Source organism: Miniopterus natalensis, chromosome 3 (assembly GCF_054644295.1).
Source record: "Miniopterus natalensis isolate mMinNat1 chromosome 3, mMinNat1.hap1, whole genome shotgun sequence".
Taxonomy (NCBI): domain Eukaryota; kingdom Metazoa; phylum Chordata; class Mammalia; order Chiroptera; family Miniopteridae; genus Miniopterus; species Miniopterus natalensis.
Window position 1 is genome coordinate 32,220,436 of NC_142083.1, and position 18,066 is coordinate 32,238,501.

At 37.2% G+C, this 18,066-nt stretch overlaps 1 protein-coding gene across 1 annotated transcript in view; it reads left to right on the plus strand.

Annotated features, from left to right (window-relative positions):
- The window catches only part of CWC27 (CWC27 spliceosome associated cyclophilin), a 147,745-nt gene that overhangs the window by 121,173 nt on the left and 8,506 nt on the right, over positions 1-18,066 (plus strand). The window contains exons 12-13 of the mRNA XM_016198761.2: positions 3,271-3,380; positions 7,855-7,958. Coding sequence (XP_016054247.2) covers positions 3,271-3,380; positions 7,855-7,958 — 214 coding nt within the window. The remainder of the gene's footprint in view (positions 1-3,270; positions 3,381-7,854; positions 7,959-18,066) is intronic.

Consider the following 18,066-nt stretch of genomic DNA (forward strand, 5'->3'; position numbering starts at 1 on the left):
CTGCATGGGTTTATATTCCCATGTTTATAATCCCCGAGGTAAATTATTTAACCTCTACTGCCTTAGTTTCCAATGCAAAATGGGGCTAATCATGTGCATTCCTTCATAGGGTTGTTGGTTATGAGGATTAAACAGTAATGCAGGTACTAGTCTGGCACATAGCACTTGAAATGTTAGGTAGCATGTTAGCTATTTTCAAATCTGGTGCTTTTCCTGGAATCAATTTAAGATTTCATTATATAGAATTTCATAAAAGCATACTTTGTAGCTTCCAGAAAGTATGATGAGATAGACTAGACAGTTTTCTATATTCTTTAAAGTCTGTCCCTTTTGCTTTCAAATGCTGTTTACTGTCATCAGTAACACATCACCTTTATTTATATAAAAGTTTTCATTTATTATGGGAATTTTTCAAAAATTTCCTTGAAGTAGTGAATCCAGATTTTTAAAAAATCACTTATAAGCAGACTTACATAATAATCACTCAACAAACTTTTTCTTAAAAATGAACAAATGTGTAGTTACTTGCATCTGTCAGCTTCTTGAGCTCTGGTACTGAGACAGTAGAGGCCCTTTTATCTATGAAGTGAGATTGGTAGGTGGATACCGTTGGTTCATTAGCTAAGTAGCCAATAATTGAGTAGTCATCACCCCTTTATGCTCAGAACAAAAAGGTTGCATAATGAAGAGATCAAGTGGAGCCAATATTAAGTTTCTGACTAGCTCTGAGGGGAGGGTTAGAGGCATTCTTCATAACATGCAGGGGCAAAAGTGCAGTACTTAACCTTCAGTCTGCTACAGATTGTCACCTAAACTAAGAACCAGAACACAAGTTTTAGCCCAGGGGCTGCTTCTAATCCACATGGGACACTAACTAAGGGGCCTCACCTATAAATTGAGAAGTTAGATTAAAAGATCCTCAAGGTAATTTTTAGCTCTGGTGGTCTAGTAAACTGACACTCTAGTAGTAAATTAATGGTATAATGATGTCTTCACTGGGCCTTTTTATATATATCACCTAATTTTATCTCAGAAAAAGCCAGGATATTTTAAAAATTTTATTCCAACACTAAAATGTAGGGAAGCTTTAAGCCCTCTAGAAGGCTGGTATTTCTACCCATGAATCAGCAATTTGACACTTATAATCAATGGCAGATTTCTTAACTTTTTCACATATGTTATGTTCATTTTCCCTTTAGATTAATTTATAGAACAAAAAGCTTATATTTAAAATAGGCTAGAGCCTTGGCCAGCATTCTCAGTGGTTAGAGCATCAGACCACACACCAAAGGGTCACGGGTTCGATTTCTGGTCAAGGGTGCATACCTGGGTTGCAGGTTCAATCCCTGGGTGAATTTGAAAATAAACCAAATAGAATATGTAGAAATTTTAAAAAATAATTATTAAAATAAAAAATTTAGTTTGTGTCTCAAAACTGGTTAGACACAAGTAAACAGAGACTTAGTGAACTGAAATATAGAGCTAAGGAAAATAGCTCAGAGTATACTGCTGAGAAGTAGAAACCTGAAAAATGCATGTTTTGTGATCATTTATAGTTGACCACACTATCCATAGAAGGACTTTATGCTAATATGATAAACCCATTAAGAAACAGAAGAGTAGGCCAGATTTTTCACACACTTGGGTTGTACAACAGATATCATTCCATTTGGCTGTGTGTACCATTTGGGTTAGTTTCCATGCAGTCCAGATGGCACCTTAGCAGGCTTAATTCTGGCATCACATATTATATAATAAAAGACCGGCCAACCATACTGCTGTTGTCAAGCTGTCTGACTATGCATTTGGACTAGAAATTAAAACAGGAGAAGAGAAAAGACATCCTTAAACCAGGTAATCAAATATCTCAGAGGACAGAAAACTAGAAAAGCCACTGTGAAATGATTACCACAGTCACACTAATTATTGTATCATCCATGTAGTTACAACTTGTATGTGTGCATGTGTTTGTGGTGAGAACACTTAACATTAACTCCATTAGCAAATTTCAACTATACAATACTATGTTATTAACTATAGCCACCGTGCTGTACATTAAACCTCCAGAACTTATCTATCCCACATAATTACACCTTTGTACCCTTTGACCAACATCGAAATCATGATATTAGGTAACCATAAAAAGACTACTTGTTTCTTAGTTCACACTTTTTTTTTAACTAGAAAACCTGTTGAACAAAATGGCTGATTGTTAATGCATTGCACATTAATAATATTCTTCAAACTAGGTAACAAAGAAGCAAACAACAAACCCAGGCTTGAGTAGAAAGATTGCCACCATTCTTCTTTTTTTAAAAATTGACTTGAGAGAGAGAGAGGGAGGGGGAGAGAGAGACAGACATCTATTTGTTGTTCCACTTATTGATGAATTCGTTGGTTGCTTCTTGCATGTGCCCTGACTAGAGATTGAACCTGCAACCTTGCCGTATCGGGACAATGCTCTAACCAACTGAGCTACCTGGCCAGGGCCACTAGCCTTCTTGATTACAACTGACTCATCTTGGTTTACCAGTCAAAGATGAGAAGAGATCAATTGTTATTTTTTAAGTCACAATTTTTCGTTAATATGTATAGTACATATAAGATATTTGTAAAATGTTAGCATAGTCCTTGTTTTTTTGAAGCAAAACTGTATCCTCTAAACCCAGATGTTAACTAATCTTCATATGGAATTATTGCAGGGTCAAATACATTGCATTCATTTTCTAATTTATAATTTAGCAAAAATTATTTTTGCCTGCTTCTGGTAACTGTCCTAACTGACTTAATTGCTAGATATATTTTTATATTATAATGCCATCCAAGTGAAGTTGTTTGTTGTTATTATTGTTGTTGTTTTCACTGGGGAACAAAAGTGGCAGGTAATTAGAAAATCAACCAATATTGAAAGATTGTATCTTATAAGGCAGGGGAATAATGTAAAGTGGTATTTCTGAATTTCAGGAAAATCTTAATCATTGTAAAAGTGAGAGAGGTGGTTTTATAGTCAAATATAAGAGAGGACAACTGCAGTAATACATATATAATAAAAATGTGTATAAAATTGGTCCATAAATTAACATCAGTTACTTTCTAATCTAGGAAATAGCTGTGGAGCTGGTGGAGTTTATTGGTTTGATTTTTAAATTAAATGGAGGACAACCAACCCAGGTTCTGCCCTCCTCTTCAGTGATATGAGGAGCATAGACATGAATATGAGCCCACAGAGCCTTTCTACTTTTGATTCTAAGAGTATCTCTTACTCTTCAGAGGAAGAGGCTGCTCTAGGTGGTGCTGTTGCAGAATACAGAAGAGAAAAGCAAAAGTACGAAGCTTTGAGGAAGCAGCAGGCAAAGAAGGGGACTTCCCGGGAAGACCAGGTAATTTCACAAACTAAATTTATATGTAATTCATTGCCTTTTAATTGTCTTCAAGTGTTGTTAATGGAGCCTAATTTGATTATATATCAGGGGAAGCATTACCTCTTAGCAATGAAAAAGGGTGTGTTTATATAAGGGGGTGACAAGGACCTTGGCCACTCATGCAAAGGTCCAGATGGTAGAGTTCTTTCCAGACATTGTAGATGAAGAGCCTCAGCTTTCAGATTTTAGACGTGTACTCCCATGTCAATCACAGGAACCTCGTAAAGCCTCATGTTATCAGATACTTGGGTGAACTTTTGTCTAAGTGACTATTATGAAATAGAAGAGTAGTAACTATGAATGATGAAGGGATCTCTGCTGGCCCAGCATCTCACAGGCTGACTGGCTAGCTCCACTTGAAATTGTACATTGCCTGCAAATAAGGCATTTGGTCTACTAGTTGACTTCGACTGTAAATAGTATTGCAAAATTCTGCTTATTGCAAGTAATTCCTATATCTTTAAGTAGTAATATAGGAAGATTGCCAGAAGTCAAGAATAAAAACAGATAGGGAGCTAGCTCGACAACTTGGGAGTCTACCGTACACACCATCCAGTGCTTGGCACTCAGTAAAAGAAATCTCCCTCGGCCACCTTTCATGTTGAAAAGCTAAGGGGCAGACCAGACCAAAATCTTTTATTTTGGGTGCTGCCATATATATATGAGAATATGCCGTTTTAGACGTATAAATAAAATAGGCAAAAATAAAAGTAAATTTAAAAGTTCAAGACTATTTGGATAAATTAATGTAATCAGGAACTATGCTATAAATGACACCTAATTACTGATAAGGAAGGATCATGCATCAGTACTTAGCATGAAAATAATCATAGGGAAAGTTCAGCAAGAAGTCAAGTGTAGGAAAATTATTATAATTGCAGATGACTAGCTTGTACAGTTTTTAAAAGAAATGGAACATCAAATAAAATTACAAAAAAGTACATTGTTAACTTGTTTTCATGGAGTCACACTGTAATGAATATACTACCAAAGATACTAAGGACCCTCTTATGCATGCATTCCTCTTTTTCCCCTCCTAGCAAGTAATTATTAAGAACCTACCATGTACTAATCCCTGTATTTGATAGTAAACAGGGTGGACACATCCCTGCCCTCTCTGAGCTGTCAGGGAAAAGAGCCAGTTAAACAGGTACAATAATATCAATAAAAAGGGTTGAGCATTATGAGCTTAGGTACCGGGACCTATGTAAAGGTATAAAGTAGGACTTTACATGTCCTAAAATTCTGAGAAGGCCTCCCTGAGAAAACAATTTGTCAACTGAGCTTTGAGAGTTGAATAGGAGAAGTGTGGCTAGACAAAAGGAACCATGTAAGAGAAGTCTTTGATCTCTTTGCAAAGAACCAAAGGATGTTAAGTATGACTAGAACACAAGTGAGAAAGAGAGGTGATGCTGGAGAGGTAAGCAGCAGCCAGCCCATGCAAGGAAGGTATTTTTTAGCCTTAATAAGTTTAGATTTACCCTAAAGGTAGTGGGCAGCCATCAAAGGAAGGAAGTATTATGATCTCATTTGCAGTTTGGGAAGATCGCTCCAACCTGGCAGCAGTAAGGAGAATAGGCTGGACCCGGGCCAGGACTGGAGACGCAGAGGCCAGCCGAGAGACTCTTTTGAGTAGACGGGCATACACTAAGTCTCCCGAGACGGGCCTTCCGAGCGGCTTCTCCGTGCCGGGGGGAGGCTCTAGCTGCGCTGAAGAGTTCTGCTGTCAGTGGTTGGCCATTCATCCTTCAGCAAAAGCCAGAAGGCCAATACCCCTGTAGATGCCATCAGAAATGCCTCCATGCAGATCCTATCTTCTTCACCCTGTATTGTACCCCATTATTTTTGTGATGTCTGCTTTTCTGCCTAGTGCCTTCTCTTGCCTTTAGAATGCAGCTAGAGAACGCCTGATCTTGAATATAGGAGGAGCTAAGCAAGGCCAAGAGGATGTTTTTTGTTGGTCACAGTCCCCCTTCTTTGAGGAAATGGCAGTAGCACATTGACTGGCTCTGAAAACAGACTGCCTTGCCACTTTCAACTCAAGGGAAAGGGTCCAGGTCTAGCGTAATTTGCTAGGGAGTTTTTTGTTTGTTTGTTTGTTTATAAATTTTTATTGATTTCAGAGAGAGAAGAAGGGAGAGGAAGAGAGAGAGAGAAACATCAGTGATGAGAGGGAGTCATTGATCGGCTGCCTCCTGCATGCCCCCTGCTGGGGGTTGAGCCTGCAACCCGGGCATGTGCCCTGACCCGGAATTGAACTGCGATCTCCTGGATCCTAGGCCGATGCTCAACCGCTGAGCCATGCTGGCCGGGCGCTAGGGAGTTTCAAAATTTCATTTCACTAAGAAGTCTCCTTTCTTTTCAGTTTTCTTTATGCCCTCAGAAAAGACATTTCCAAGTGTACAAAAGTCCACCATTACAAATTGGTGGGGTTTACTTTTAAGTGATAGATAAATAGCTAGATGTGCATATGGAGATATATGTTTATATAATACATAGGTATATAAGCAAACACACGCACATACACACAAGCACATAAAGTGCCCTGAAGGATATATACCAAAATATCAGCAGTGGTTATCCTGACTAGTCAGATAACAGGTATTTTTGTTTTGCTTCTCTTTATTTTCTAATATTTCTATGGTAAACCTTTTTCTTATTTTAAAGCAAATACAATAAAAGTTTATAAGCAGACTTGTTTTAATGAATAAGGTTTAAAAACAAGGGATGCTTTCTTTATCTGTGAACATTGTTTGAAGAGCTTAGTCCTGTAATTTCTACTCCAGGAATGGATGAAACACCCAAGCCCCAAGGCGCCGGGCAGCCTCGGAATGCCTGCGAGGATGTTCCACGGGAATTTATAGTTCTACCCTCGGACTTACGTCATTCAGCTGCTGTCCATGTGGGCAATAAATTTTGCAGAAACACATAAGGCACATTTTACTACCATTTCTTAGCAACACTGTCCTTGTTTTTATTTGGGCACCACCTGTCTTTATTGAGCTTAGGTTCTAGACCAACAAAACCTACTTAATTTTTCCATGAACTGTGGTCTCAATGATATTTGGTAGATAAGTTCTAGCAGCTTACTGTGACTCCTTGCTATACCTGTTATTCACATATCGAACTCTCACTCAAACTTTTTCCTTATGAAATGTAGTTTAGTACTGAATTCCATGTATCAGTATTTTAATTAGATACTTGATTTCTATATATGGATAGTACTTTATGCCATTTCCTAATTATATAGTTTTTTATTTTTATTTATTTTTTAAAGTCTTTATTGATTTCAGAGAGAGGAAGGGAGAGGAAGAGAGAGATAGAAACATCAATGATGAGAGAGTCATCGATCGAGCCCGCAAGCCGGGCATGTGCCCTGACCAGGAATGGACCCCAGATCGCCTGGATCCTAGGTCAACGCTCAACCACTGAGCCACGCCCGGCCGGGCTATATACTTTTTTAAACTGTAGAATAAAAAGCTTTTTCTTACTTCTGTTCTCTGCTCACATCTGGAGTAGACTGTTCAAGTACAGCCAGGAGACCATGTAATTATCCGACTGTAAGCCCTTGTTTCTTCTCACCCACAAAGGGCGTGGGAGCCAAAGGACAATCAGAGGAATGAGGCCTTTTTTTAAAAAACATACTCAACATGATATTTATATTCTGCTTCTTTCACTTAACAGTATAATGTAATGCTTCATGTATAGAATTTTTTATAATACTGTACTAGCATACTCATTGTTTTTTACCAAATTTATCTAGTTCTTTATTGATAGACATTTATTTCCACTTTTCCAGTTGGGTGACTATTGCCCCAGTGCACATCCTTTGCATGAGTCATTTTCTGTGGTTTAGATAATTTTTCTACATGTATTCCCAAGGTTGGAAGGATTGAATCAAAGGGGATGATCATCTTAAAGTGTCTAGTACATATAAAGTTTTCTAAAGCTATCACTCCAGTGTACCCATCTTCCAACAGTTAAGGGGTCCATTTATTTCACCTTCCACAATATTGGTATTTTTACATTTTAGAAATCTGTTCAGTGAAAAATCCTGTTTGTTACCATTTTGTTTTTTATTTTACATATCTTAGTGAAGTACCTCCCTGTCTTGTGGACATTAAAAAGTTACCTATTAATAATAAGCATGCATTTTAAAATTCAAGTATCTTCTATATAAGCAAATTTATGTTCCCCAAGTAAGAAAGTAATCGTATATCTCTGAAGCAAAATGGCAGTGCAGATGCAAGCAGGGTGATGTCAGGGTTTGTGAGTATCAATCACGGGTGCAGCTGGAAGGCAGTTTGGTTCTTTTCCTTCAAAATTAAAAATTTAAGTGCTTTACATCCTGGTAGGATATTTTTTTCTAACAAATGTAAGTATCTCTTCTAAAATTACACTTATCCTTATCAAAAATATATTCTTATTTCAGACCCTTGCGCTGCTGAACCAGTTTAAATCTAAACTCACACAGGCAATTGCTGAAACTCCCGAAGACAATGTTTCCGAAATGGAAGTGGAAGACGATGAAGGATGGTAAGGGCTTTGGTCTCTTTCTGTGCACCACAGGCAGACAGGCTCAGAGCAGGCACTGTCAGAGCACTTCCACCACAACACGCCTTTCCTGAGACTGCCTTCAGTCATACCCTCATTGTTGTGGGGCCTCAGCGCTCGTTACGCCGGTGCCCTTCGCCCAGCATTCACTGAGTGCCTGCTGTGTGCTAGCCAGTGTAAAATACTCAGGAAATGTAGGGTGCTATCCCTGCGCTAAATAGCTTTCTAATATTGGGGTTAAGGTAAGACTCACATTAAATGACTAAAAACAGCCTTAAAAGGTTCTAAATCATTAGTTTTTTTATACTGTCCCACAAACATTTTAGAACTCAGTAATCCACTTCATATTCCTACTAAGTTCCTCTTCAAGTTTATGACCTACAGGATCCTAGCAATACATGCATAGTTAACTTATTTTTATCTTTGGATATTCTTCAGCTTTTTAAGACACTGATAAGAAATAAAGAAATTCATGACTTATACGAGTCCTGTGCTTAGCACTTTATCCTGTACTTGCAAGGAAAGAAGAAAAAAAGAGTAAGAATTGTGCTTTCCCTTATCACACTCCTGCCCTTCAGTTGACTTCACATGTAGTATATTAGGCCTCCCCACACCTACAGCCACCACCTCCCACAGCACCCGGGCTCAGGCACATTGCTGCATGCAGGCCAGCGGGTCACCCCCACACATGACTCATCGTTGGAGCCTCTGAACTGTCACATGTGCCATTACCCCAACCAGAATCATAGCCTCACAGAGCCTCTGCCAAACAGCATCTCCCCTGTTTCAAAACTCTGCTCAGCACTCCCATCCTCCAGGAAACCAGTCAGCAAGATTTGTTGAGCGCCCACAAATCTAGAGGGTGGAGGAGAGAGGCCTGGGACACACATTAAAAAAGACATAAAAACACTCATTAAGAAAACATTTAAGCCAGTAAGACTCGGCAGCTATATATAACTTTAATCAAAAGGGCTGAGGGGATGATTGTCTGAATGCAATGAATCCTAGCTACCCTGGACCCTGAAAGTCCTTGTGTGTTTCTCTCTATATAGTTCCTGTGTGATCTGGGTTGTGATGCCAAATTTTTTGTAAAACCCTGGGTCTCTTTTAATAGGTTTGTATTACTTACATATTTGTTTATACTTAAACTCTAAGTCGCTTAAAGACAGAAGCTGGCTCCTCCCATCATTCTGTGCCAGAGGCGAAGGTTCAGTGAGTGCTGATTGACCCATAGAGATAAATGCACGTAGCACAGCAGGGAGCTTTCTGTTCTTTATAGGACTGGACAGGTTTAGTTCTATTTTGGATTCCATGAATGCCTCAAAATATCTTTCAAATGTTTTGGGTTCAGTCACCACACACACAAAAATGTTTTGCCAAGTCCTCTTCCCCTTCTTTTTGAATCCATATGCATTTTTTAAGGAAATATGATCCATGTGTTTCTGATTCATTTACACTTAACTCATCAAGAGGGTGTTTTGTAAGAGCAGTTTGATGCCCAATAAGTTTTTTTAACCTTTTTATAAGCCATTTAAGTCCTTTTTTATTGAACAGGAAAGTGACCAACAAATTTAAACCCAGAAGTTCCATTTGAAACTCATAACCCACAGGATTCAAATTTACTTTCAACTTGGCAAGACCATTTAACTTCCCAAGGTTCTTCCTAGCCCCTTTGGTTCAGTATTTTCTCACTTTGAATTCCTCCTTAGCTTCAGATATCAATTAGTGTTTTTAAGTGTCATTCTTGTTTTTGATGTGATTTCCCAATACAATCACTGTTCTGACATGCTCATTAGAAATTAAACAGATGGGAAAACTTCACCAGGTAGGGAGAAAAAAATCACTGGTCAATGATGTTGACCATTTCTCAGAGAACAAAAATCAGTGGTAAAGGAAAGGGAAATGTGTTAAAGGAACATTATCCTATCTCCGGGGGGTTCATTTCTGCTGTTAACTGCAGTCTCCTAAACAGAAAATCAGAACTGTACGCTATGTACCTGCACATTTTTTTGGTATTTGTTTTATCTAACATCTAATGAAATACCTTTAGTATTTAAGGTGCTATACAGAATCATAAGTAATACCTGGGGGCCTTATATAAATGTCCTCTTATTGCAATATAGACTATTGAAATTGTGTAATCCCATAAGCAACAACATCATTTCTGTTCATAAATAAACCAGTTTGGCTTTATCAAGTCTCTGGTGATTTAGATCATCTCTTAAAAGTATATTGCACTCAAAAAAGAAGTCTTGTATTCAAAATGATTTATAGCAAATATTAGGAGTGCATGGCATGTGCCTGTGTGTTATGCATAAATTACACGGCTCCCAGAGTATTTTGTAGGTCACGGTTGCCGCTTTTCTCAGAAGTGAAAGTCAGCCAGTGCTGTACTACACTGTCAAGGTCTGTTATCTGAGGTAAAATGATTGCTGCTAAGACATTTTTATGTGTCCGCATGAGTGACCACACATTGAGGGATCATTTTCATTTTCTGTCAAGATAGAAACCATTACCAATTTGTTATGTTTTCTTTTACTTGGCAAACTGTTCTGTTCGCATTTTTGGCTAGGCTGCTGTATTGGCATGGCATACAACAGACATTTGGGTACCATTCAGCAGCATTCTATTTTTTATGCAAAAAAAAAGTGGGAGGGGGAGAGAAAGAAAAGAAATATGATTCTATTGTAAACACTATATATGGTGTTTGATAATTATTCCCAGATTTCACTGTCTAGCGAGGCATTTAAAGAAGTGTTATTAGTAGATGTAAGCTGAAATGCATGATAGAAACTTTTCACTCAAAGTTATTAGGATTCCTCCCTTGGTTGGGATGCATACGGCCAATGCATGGTGGCAGTGATGGGCACCAGATTCCAGGGCAGTGGCGAGGGTCTGTCTGCCACCGCATTCCTCCTCCGCACCGCACTGCACTCATATAGAATCCTCTTCCAGCATGGATCTTATAAAACCTATTAGATACAAGGCTGGAGTCGTCAGCCAAAGGATTCATATGACTATGCGGATGAAGTCCATATGTCATTTTGGGTTTGTTTAGATAAAGCTTGGTTAGCTCCCAAAAAAGTTTTGAGAGAGCTGTGTCTGACAAGGCAGTCGAGAGACTTATAAAAAAGAAAGCCACCTGCTCCTTACGCAACAAAGTCAGCATTCCAAGAAGAGAAGAAAAATTAAATCTATGGGAGTATATTGCGATCCTGTGAACCTTAACTAGTCACTACTATGTTCCATTAAAAATTCTTTCCAGATAGTTAAATCTAAGATTAACCTAAAGCTTTACAGCAAATGTACATGAAAAATAGTGCACAAGGGAGGTCTGTCTGCCTGCCTCTGCTTTCTCCCTCTCCCCGCCACCACTTTCCCATAGCACCTACAGTATTCAGTATTGTAAGAGCTAGAAGAACGCTCACAGTTGCATGGTTGCCTCAAGTAAACATTTTAATATTTTTACTATATAAGGAAAATATGTTTACTGTAGAAACACCAGAATACAGACTCCTCAAAAAAAAGTAAATAAAACTCACATGTGATCCAAACTCAATGATAAGAACCGTTAATTTATACTTGTATATACCCCTCCAGATATTTTTATGCAGACATATTTTAAGCAGAAGTGAGATCATATAATACTATAACTTTATAACTTGCTTTTCCCCTCAGCAATATATATGAATATTTTTCTTTGCCATACATAATTTTATGATACAATTTTAGTATTCTGTTTTATGGCCATGTAGTATTCCAAAATATGATGAACCACAATTTACTTGATCAACTTCATGTTGTTGGATATTTAGGCTCTTCCTGTTTTTTTCTTTTTTTATTATACACAACATTGTAATGAACATCCTCATATCTTTGTCATTGCCAGTTTTCTCAGGATAAATTTCTAGAACTAGAATCTTAGTCAATGGGTATGTATGTTAGGCTTCTGCAAAATATTTCCAAATGGCCCTCCCAAATGTCATTCCAATTTATACTTCCAAGTAAATATCATTTTTATGACTTGCTTTTAGGGCTGTTAGTATCTCAAGACTTAATTAAGGTGCTTTGCAGTGCTTAGCGGAAGAGTAACATTTTTGGAGAAATGCTTTGCTTTTGTAAGCTTTTTAAAAATAAAGAGTCTGACTTTCTTCTGTTTTTAATAAAACTGGTGCAGATTTCAATGTAACTCTTCTCAAGATCCTCAGCTCTGAATAATCTTGTTCTTGGTTCTGAAAAACTTTCCTTCTGAGATAATCATTTAGGTTTTTGGAGGTGCCTTTTATTATATTGAGGAAGTTCCCTTCAACTTCTAGTATGCTGAGAGTTTTTAACATGAATGATGTTGAATTTTGTCAAATACTTTTGTGCATTAATTGATATGATCATGTTTCTTGTTTGACTATTAATAGGGTAAATTACACTCATTGATTTCAAATCTTGAATGGCCTTGCAGTCACATAGTAAACCCCACTTGGTCATGGTGTATTTCCCTTTGTCTGGTAGGGGGTCAGGGTAATACTGGCCTAATAAATGAGGAAAATGTTTCCTCTCCTACTTTTCTGAAAAGGGATTGTATAAAATTGGTGTTATTTCTTCTTTAAATATTTGGTAGAATTTGCCACTGAAACCAGATGAATCTAGAGATTACTTTTTCAGAAAAATTTTTAATAGACTATTTTTTTAATGCAGTTTTAGGTTCACAGAAAAATTGAGAGACAGCACAGAGTGTTCCCATATTCTCCCTGCCCCCTCTCACACCCAGCTGTCCCAGCGATCAACATCCTGTACCAGAGTGGCACATTTGTTCCGATTGATGAACCTACATTTACATAGCATTATCATTCGAAGTCCATACACTGGGCTTCACTCTTGGTGTTGTATATTCTATGGGTTTGGACAAATATAAAATGAGATGTATCCACTATTACAGTACTATACAGAATAGTTTCACCGCCCTGAAAATTCTCTGTGCCCTGACTATTCATCCCTCCCTCTCCCCCTAACCCTGGCAACCAGTGATCTTTTCACTATGTCTATAATTTTGCCTTTTCCAGAATGTCATGTAGTTGAAATCATACACTATGTAGTTTTTTCAAATTGTCCTTTCATTTAGTAATATGCATTTAACTTTCCTCCATGTCTTTTCATAACTTCGTAGCTCATTTCTTTTTAGCATTAAATAATACTCCATCACCTGTATCAGAGTTTATCCATTTGCCTACTGAAGGACATCTTGGTTGCCTCCAACTTTTGGCAACCAGCTCTATGAATAAAGCTGCTATGAGCATCCATACATAGGTTTTCATGTGAACATAAGTTTTTTGATAAATACCGAGGAGCATGATTGCTGTATCATATGTTTAGTTTTGTAAGAAACTGCCAAACTCTCTTCCAGAATGGTGGTACCATTTATATCTCCAGCAGCAATGAATGAGAGCTCCTGGTGCTCCACATCCTCACTGGCGTTTGGTGGTGTCAGTGTTATGCATTTTGGCCCTTCTAATAATAGATGTGTAGTGGAATCTCATTGTTGTTTTAATTTGCAGTTTCCTAATGACTTATGATGTTCATCATCGTTTCACATGCCATTTGCCATCTGTATATCTACTCTGGTGAAATTTCTGCAAAAGATGTCTTTTGCAAATATGTTGTCCCAGTCTTATTCTCTTAACATTGTTTTTCTTTTTCTTTCTTTTTTAAATTTTCTTGATTTATTCTTTTTTAAAAATTATTTTGTTTTAGTTTCATTTCTTTTTTTTATTAAATTTATTGGGGTGATCATGGTTAATATGAACATATAGGTTTCATGTGTTGTTTTAGTTTCAGATATACAACATAGTGCTTAGACTTTACAGAGTGTTGCCCCCAATATTTCCTGTACCCACCTGGCACTGTAGGTAGTTTTTAGTGATATTATTGACAAATTCCCAGCTGTACTTTATATCACCATGTACTTCTTAATTCCTGCGCCTTTTCACCAAGGTGAAAGCCACCACCCCACTCTGGCACTGTTTTTAACAGAGCAGGAATTTTTCGTTTTAATGATGTCCAGCTTATCCATTATTCCATTCGTGGATCACGCCTTTGGGGTTATCTAAAAAGCCATTGCCATACCCAGCGTCATGTGGGTTTTCTCCTATGTTATCTTCTAGGAGCTTTATACTTTTTCATTTTACATTTAGGTGTATGATTCATTTTAAGCTGATTTTTTTGAAGGATCTAAGGACTATGTCTAGATTAATGTGTTTTGCTTGTGGAACATTTCTATTTTCACAGAATTGTTTGTTTTGGCAGGTCTTCAGAGGTACTTTAATGTGAAATCTCATTGTTCTCCTAAAACCTCTAATTAACTATGTTTTTAGCCAATTATAAGCTATTCAGATTAATTAATAAAAGTATATAAAATAAATGAGTAGAAGTCACTTATACTTCACTTTAAATTAAATATTCATCCTTTTTATGCTTTTTTTACTTTTACTCTTCTAGTAAAGTGATTTACTTTACTAAGGTGATTTACTTTACTGGTAGTAAGGTGATTCTGGATCCCACCAATTCATTCTTGAAGCAGGTATGTGCATAGGCTATACAGTTGGCCTTTGGACAGCGTGGGTTTGAACTGCAGGAGTCCACTTATGTGCAGATTTTTAAAAATACAGTCAACATACACATCCTCATATTCAACCAACCACAAATAGAAACAGTATTTTTGCATTGCCAACCTCAGTTTCCCAACCATAGATTCCCAACCATGGATCAAAATTGCTTTTGCTCTGAGTTTGGTCGAATTTGAAGATGCAAAGAGTTGACTGTAGTTAAGTTTTGGGGAAGTCAAAAATTATACAGATTTTTGACTGCATGATGTTGGCACCCCTAAGCAACCCCCTCAGCATTGTCCAAGGGTCAGTTGTACTTCAGGCATCCAGCTGGGACCTTTATGCTATCTTCTCTCATTAACCCTCGTAAAAGCCTCATGGGGCTCTTTGGTTAGGGACCAGTTTGTTTCTTACAACTCCATCAGATAATTAGTATTATTCCCATTCTATAAATGGGGAAACTGAGGCTTGAAGAAATTAGGTTATTTGCCCAACACTACATAGTAATTTAGTGAGATTGTGGATCACACCTAAGAGCCCATGATGCTTCCAGACACCAGCTTCTACCAACAGCAATTTCATTGTGAAGTAACAATCAGTAGGGTAAGAAAAAACTCAGCTAGACTTTTAGAGACCTTTGATTCTAAATAATATCTGTCTTTTGGAGCTGGTTGTAGCATACAACCCATTCTCATCTTTGGAATACTTTCCATGCACTATCAATATGTTCTGTAATCCAGCATATTGAATTATCTCCTAGTTATACAGTGGACTGTAAATCAGCCGCTGGGTTCAAATCCCTGCTCTGACAGTGACTGCTGAGTGATCTGAGCTAGTAACCTCTCCTGCAAGATTTAATTCCTTCACCTGTAAAGTGGAGATAACAATACCTACATCAGAATTATTATGAGAATTAAGTAAAATAATTCATGTAATGTAGTCTGCACAGTGCCTGACTCTGAGGAAATGCTCAGGAAATATTAGGTGTGAGAGAGGGAGGAGGGTGCATGGTACTGGGCAGCATTGGTAAGGCTTGGCAGATTACTCAAGCAGCACAAACTAAACAGTCTCAATTAAATTGGCAGGATGTTATAAAAAGGTGAATGTTAATTTACTTCAGATATGTTATTTGTGAAGCAATGTAGATATATTCATTAAATTTGCTAGTGCTTGATAGTTCTAATTTTAAAATCTGTTGAGACAAGTACAGTAAAGAAGGTTGTTTAGCTGAATTGAGATTATGAAATGCTGAGCTTGCAGAGTTTAGCGAATATAAATGTAGCAGTCATAGCGAAAGAGGAGGAGAATGAACAAGGTTACCTTCTCTGCGCTGGGAATATGCCATCAGAGGCTTTGGACTCCCTCCAGAATCTTTTTTTTCTTTTTAGCAGACAGCATTTGGAAACAGATAAAAGCTATGTAGGCATAAGTGGTTTATTTCTATTGGAAAGAAAGCTTAAAGAGCAAGGGTCTTTGGGATTAACATAATATAGTAAAAAGTCACTTCACAATGATAGTTCCAGATAACAACAAAGCCAGTAAGTGCAAAATGGAAGTTGCCAGCAATCAAGAAATTATCAACAAGCATCCTGGTCCTTAAACCATCTCTGAAAGTTAACTGATGCTTCAAACAGGATAGAAAAACCAAAGTGTATGATTCCCAGTGAGATTTGGTGAACAAAGATGCATAACTTGTATGCAGTTGTATTTCTTTAAAGGTGGTTTTAAACACTGAATCATTTCCTTTTATAGTTATTAGATGAAATTAACACAAATAACCTAATTTGTGTTTATAATACATGTTCAGTATATAAAACATTGAAAAGGACAGGAAAGAAAAATTCACTAGTAATTTTATATTCCATGGGTAATCATGATTAATGTTTTTATCTATCCTTATATATTTATATTTATACTTTTTCCAAGAATGGAAAACTTCATCCAATTTTTTATTATAAGCCTTCATCAATGAATAATCCAGTAGTTAAGTATTTAGCAAGTTCACTGTTATTTCTTTAGGCTAAAGGAAGTAAAATTGCTGAGTCAAGTGTGTGTGTGTGTGTTTAAATTTTTTGAGGTAAATTTCAATATAAGAAAATACACAGATTGTATCTGTTCACTTTGATGAGTTTTGACAATTGTATACACCTGTGCAAACACCACCAATCCAAGATACAGAACATTTACATCACCCGAAGGCCCCTCCAGCCAGTCCCCTCCCCCAGCTACTCTGATTTCTGTCGGCTTAGGTATGCCTTTGATGCCTTTTTTGCTAGATTGCATCCCAGTAAGTTGAATCATTTATACCTGTACCAGCAGTGAATGAAGTTGCTGGTCTCTCCTTACTCTAGGTATTATGTGAGCATGTATGTGTTGTAATATGTCACAGATAACAGATATAAATATACTAATCTTTGCCAGTTTCTACCGTGTATTACTTTGTGTTTACTGGTAAAATTGAACTATTGAAATGTATTGACCATTTATATTTTATTATTTTTGTGCTTATGGTGGTTAATTGCATAGTCTAATATGATTACATATCTCTCGATTTACAAAAGCTCTTAAATATTAAGGATATTATTTTTTGTTTCAAATATTTTTACAAGTTTGTCATTGCCTTATATGCCTTATAATTTGTTTATGGGGTTTTTGTTTTGTTTTGTTTTTAACGTGGAGTTTTAAATTTGATTGCCAAATCTGGCAACCTATTTCTTCATGTTTTCTGCCCAGTGTCATTCTTTATGTCTTTTTTTTTTTTTTAAATATATCTTATTGATTTCAGAGAGAGGAAAGGAGAGGGAAAGAGAGAGCTAGAAACATCAATGATGAGAGAGCCATTGATCGGCTGCCTCCTACATGCCCCCAACTGGGGATCGAACCCGCAACCCGGGCATGTGCCCTGACCAGGGATCGAACCCTGATCTCCTGGATCCTAGGTCAATGCTCAACTACTGAGCCACACGCCTCCCGGGCTCTTTATGTCTTCTTAACCCCAGGTTTAGTTAAATACCTAGTTATATCATTCACTGGTATTTCTATGGTTTTATTTTTCCTTTATTTTGACATCTTTAATCCACATAGAATTGATTTGGTGTATTACATTAGATTAATATTATGACTTTATTTTTTTTCTAAATCGCTAACCACCACAATTGAATAATCTTGTTTCCCCACTGATATTAAATGTGTCCTTTATCATAGAGTAAGGTCTTAAATATACTTTTCAGTCAGTTTTATTATCCTACATGGATTTTCCTGTCTATTCCTGTGTCCATACCTCACTGCTAAAATTACTGTCGCAATTTAATACTGCATAATATCTGGTGAGCAAGTTGAACCTTTATTGTTCAACACATATTTTTACTTTAAAAGCTTGAGCGGCTGGATAATGTGCTATAATTATTTTTTGTTAGTTAACCACACCTGGAAAAAGCTTAGACAATTGACCATGGAATCAATAAAAAGGCCCCATTATTTAACAGGTGGCTGCT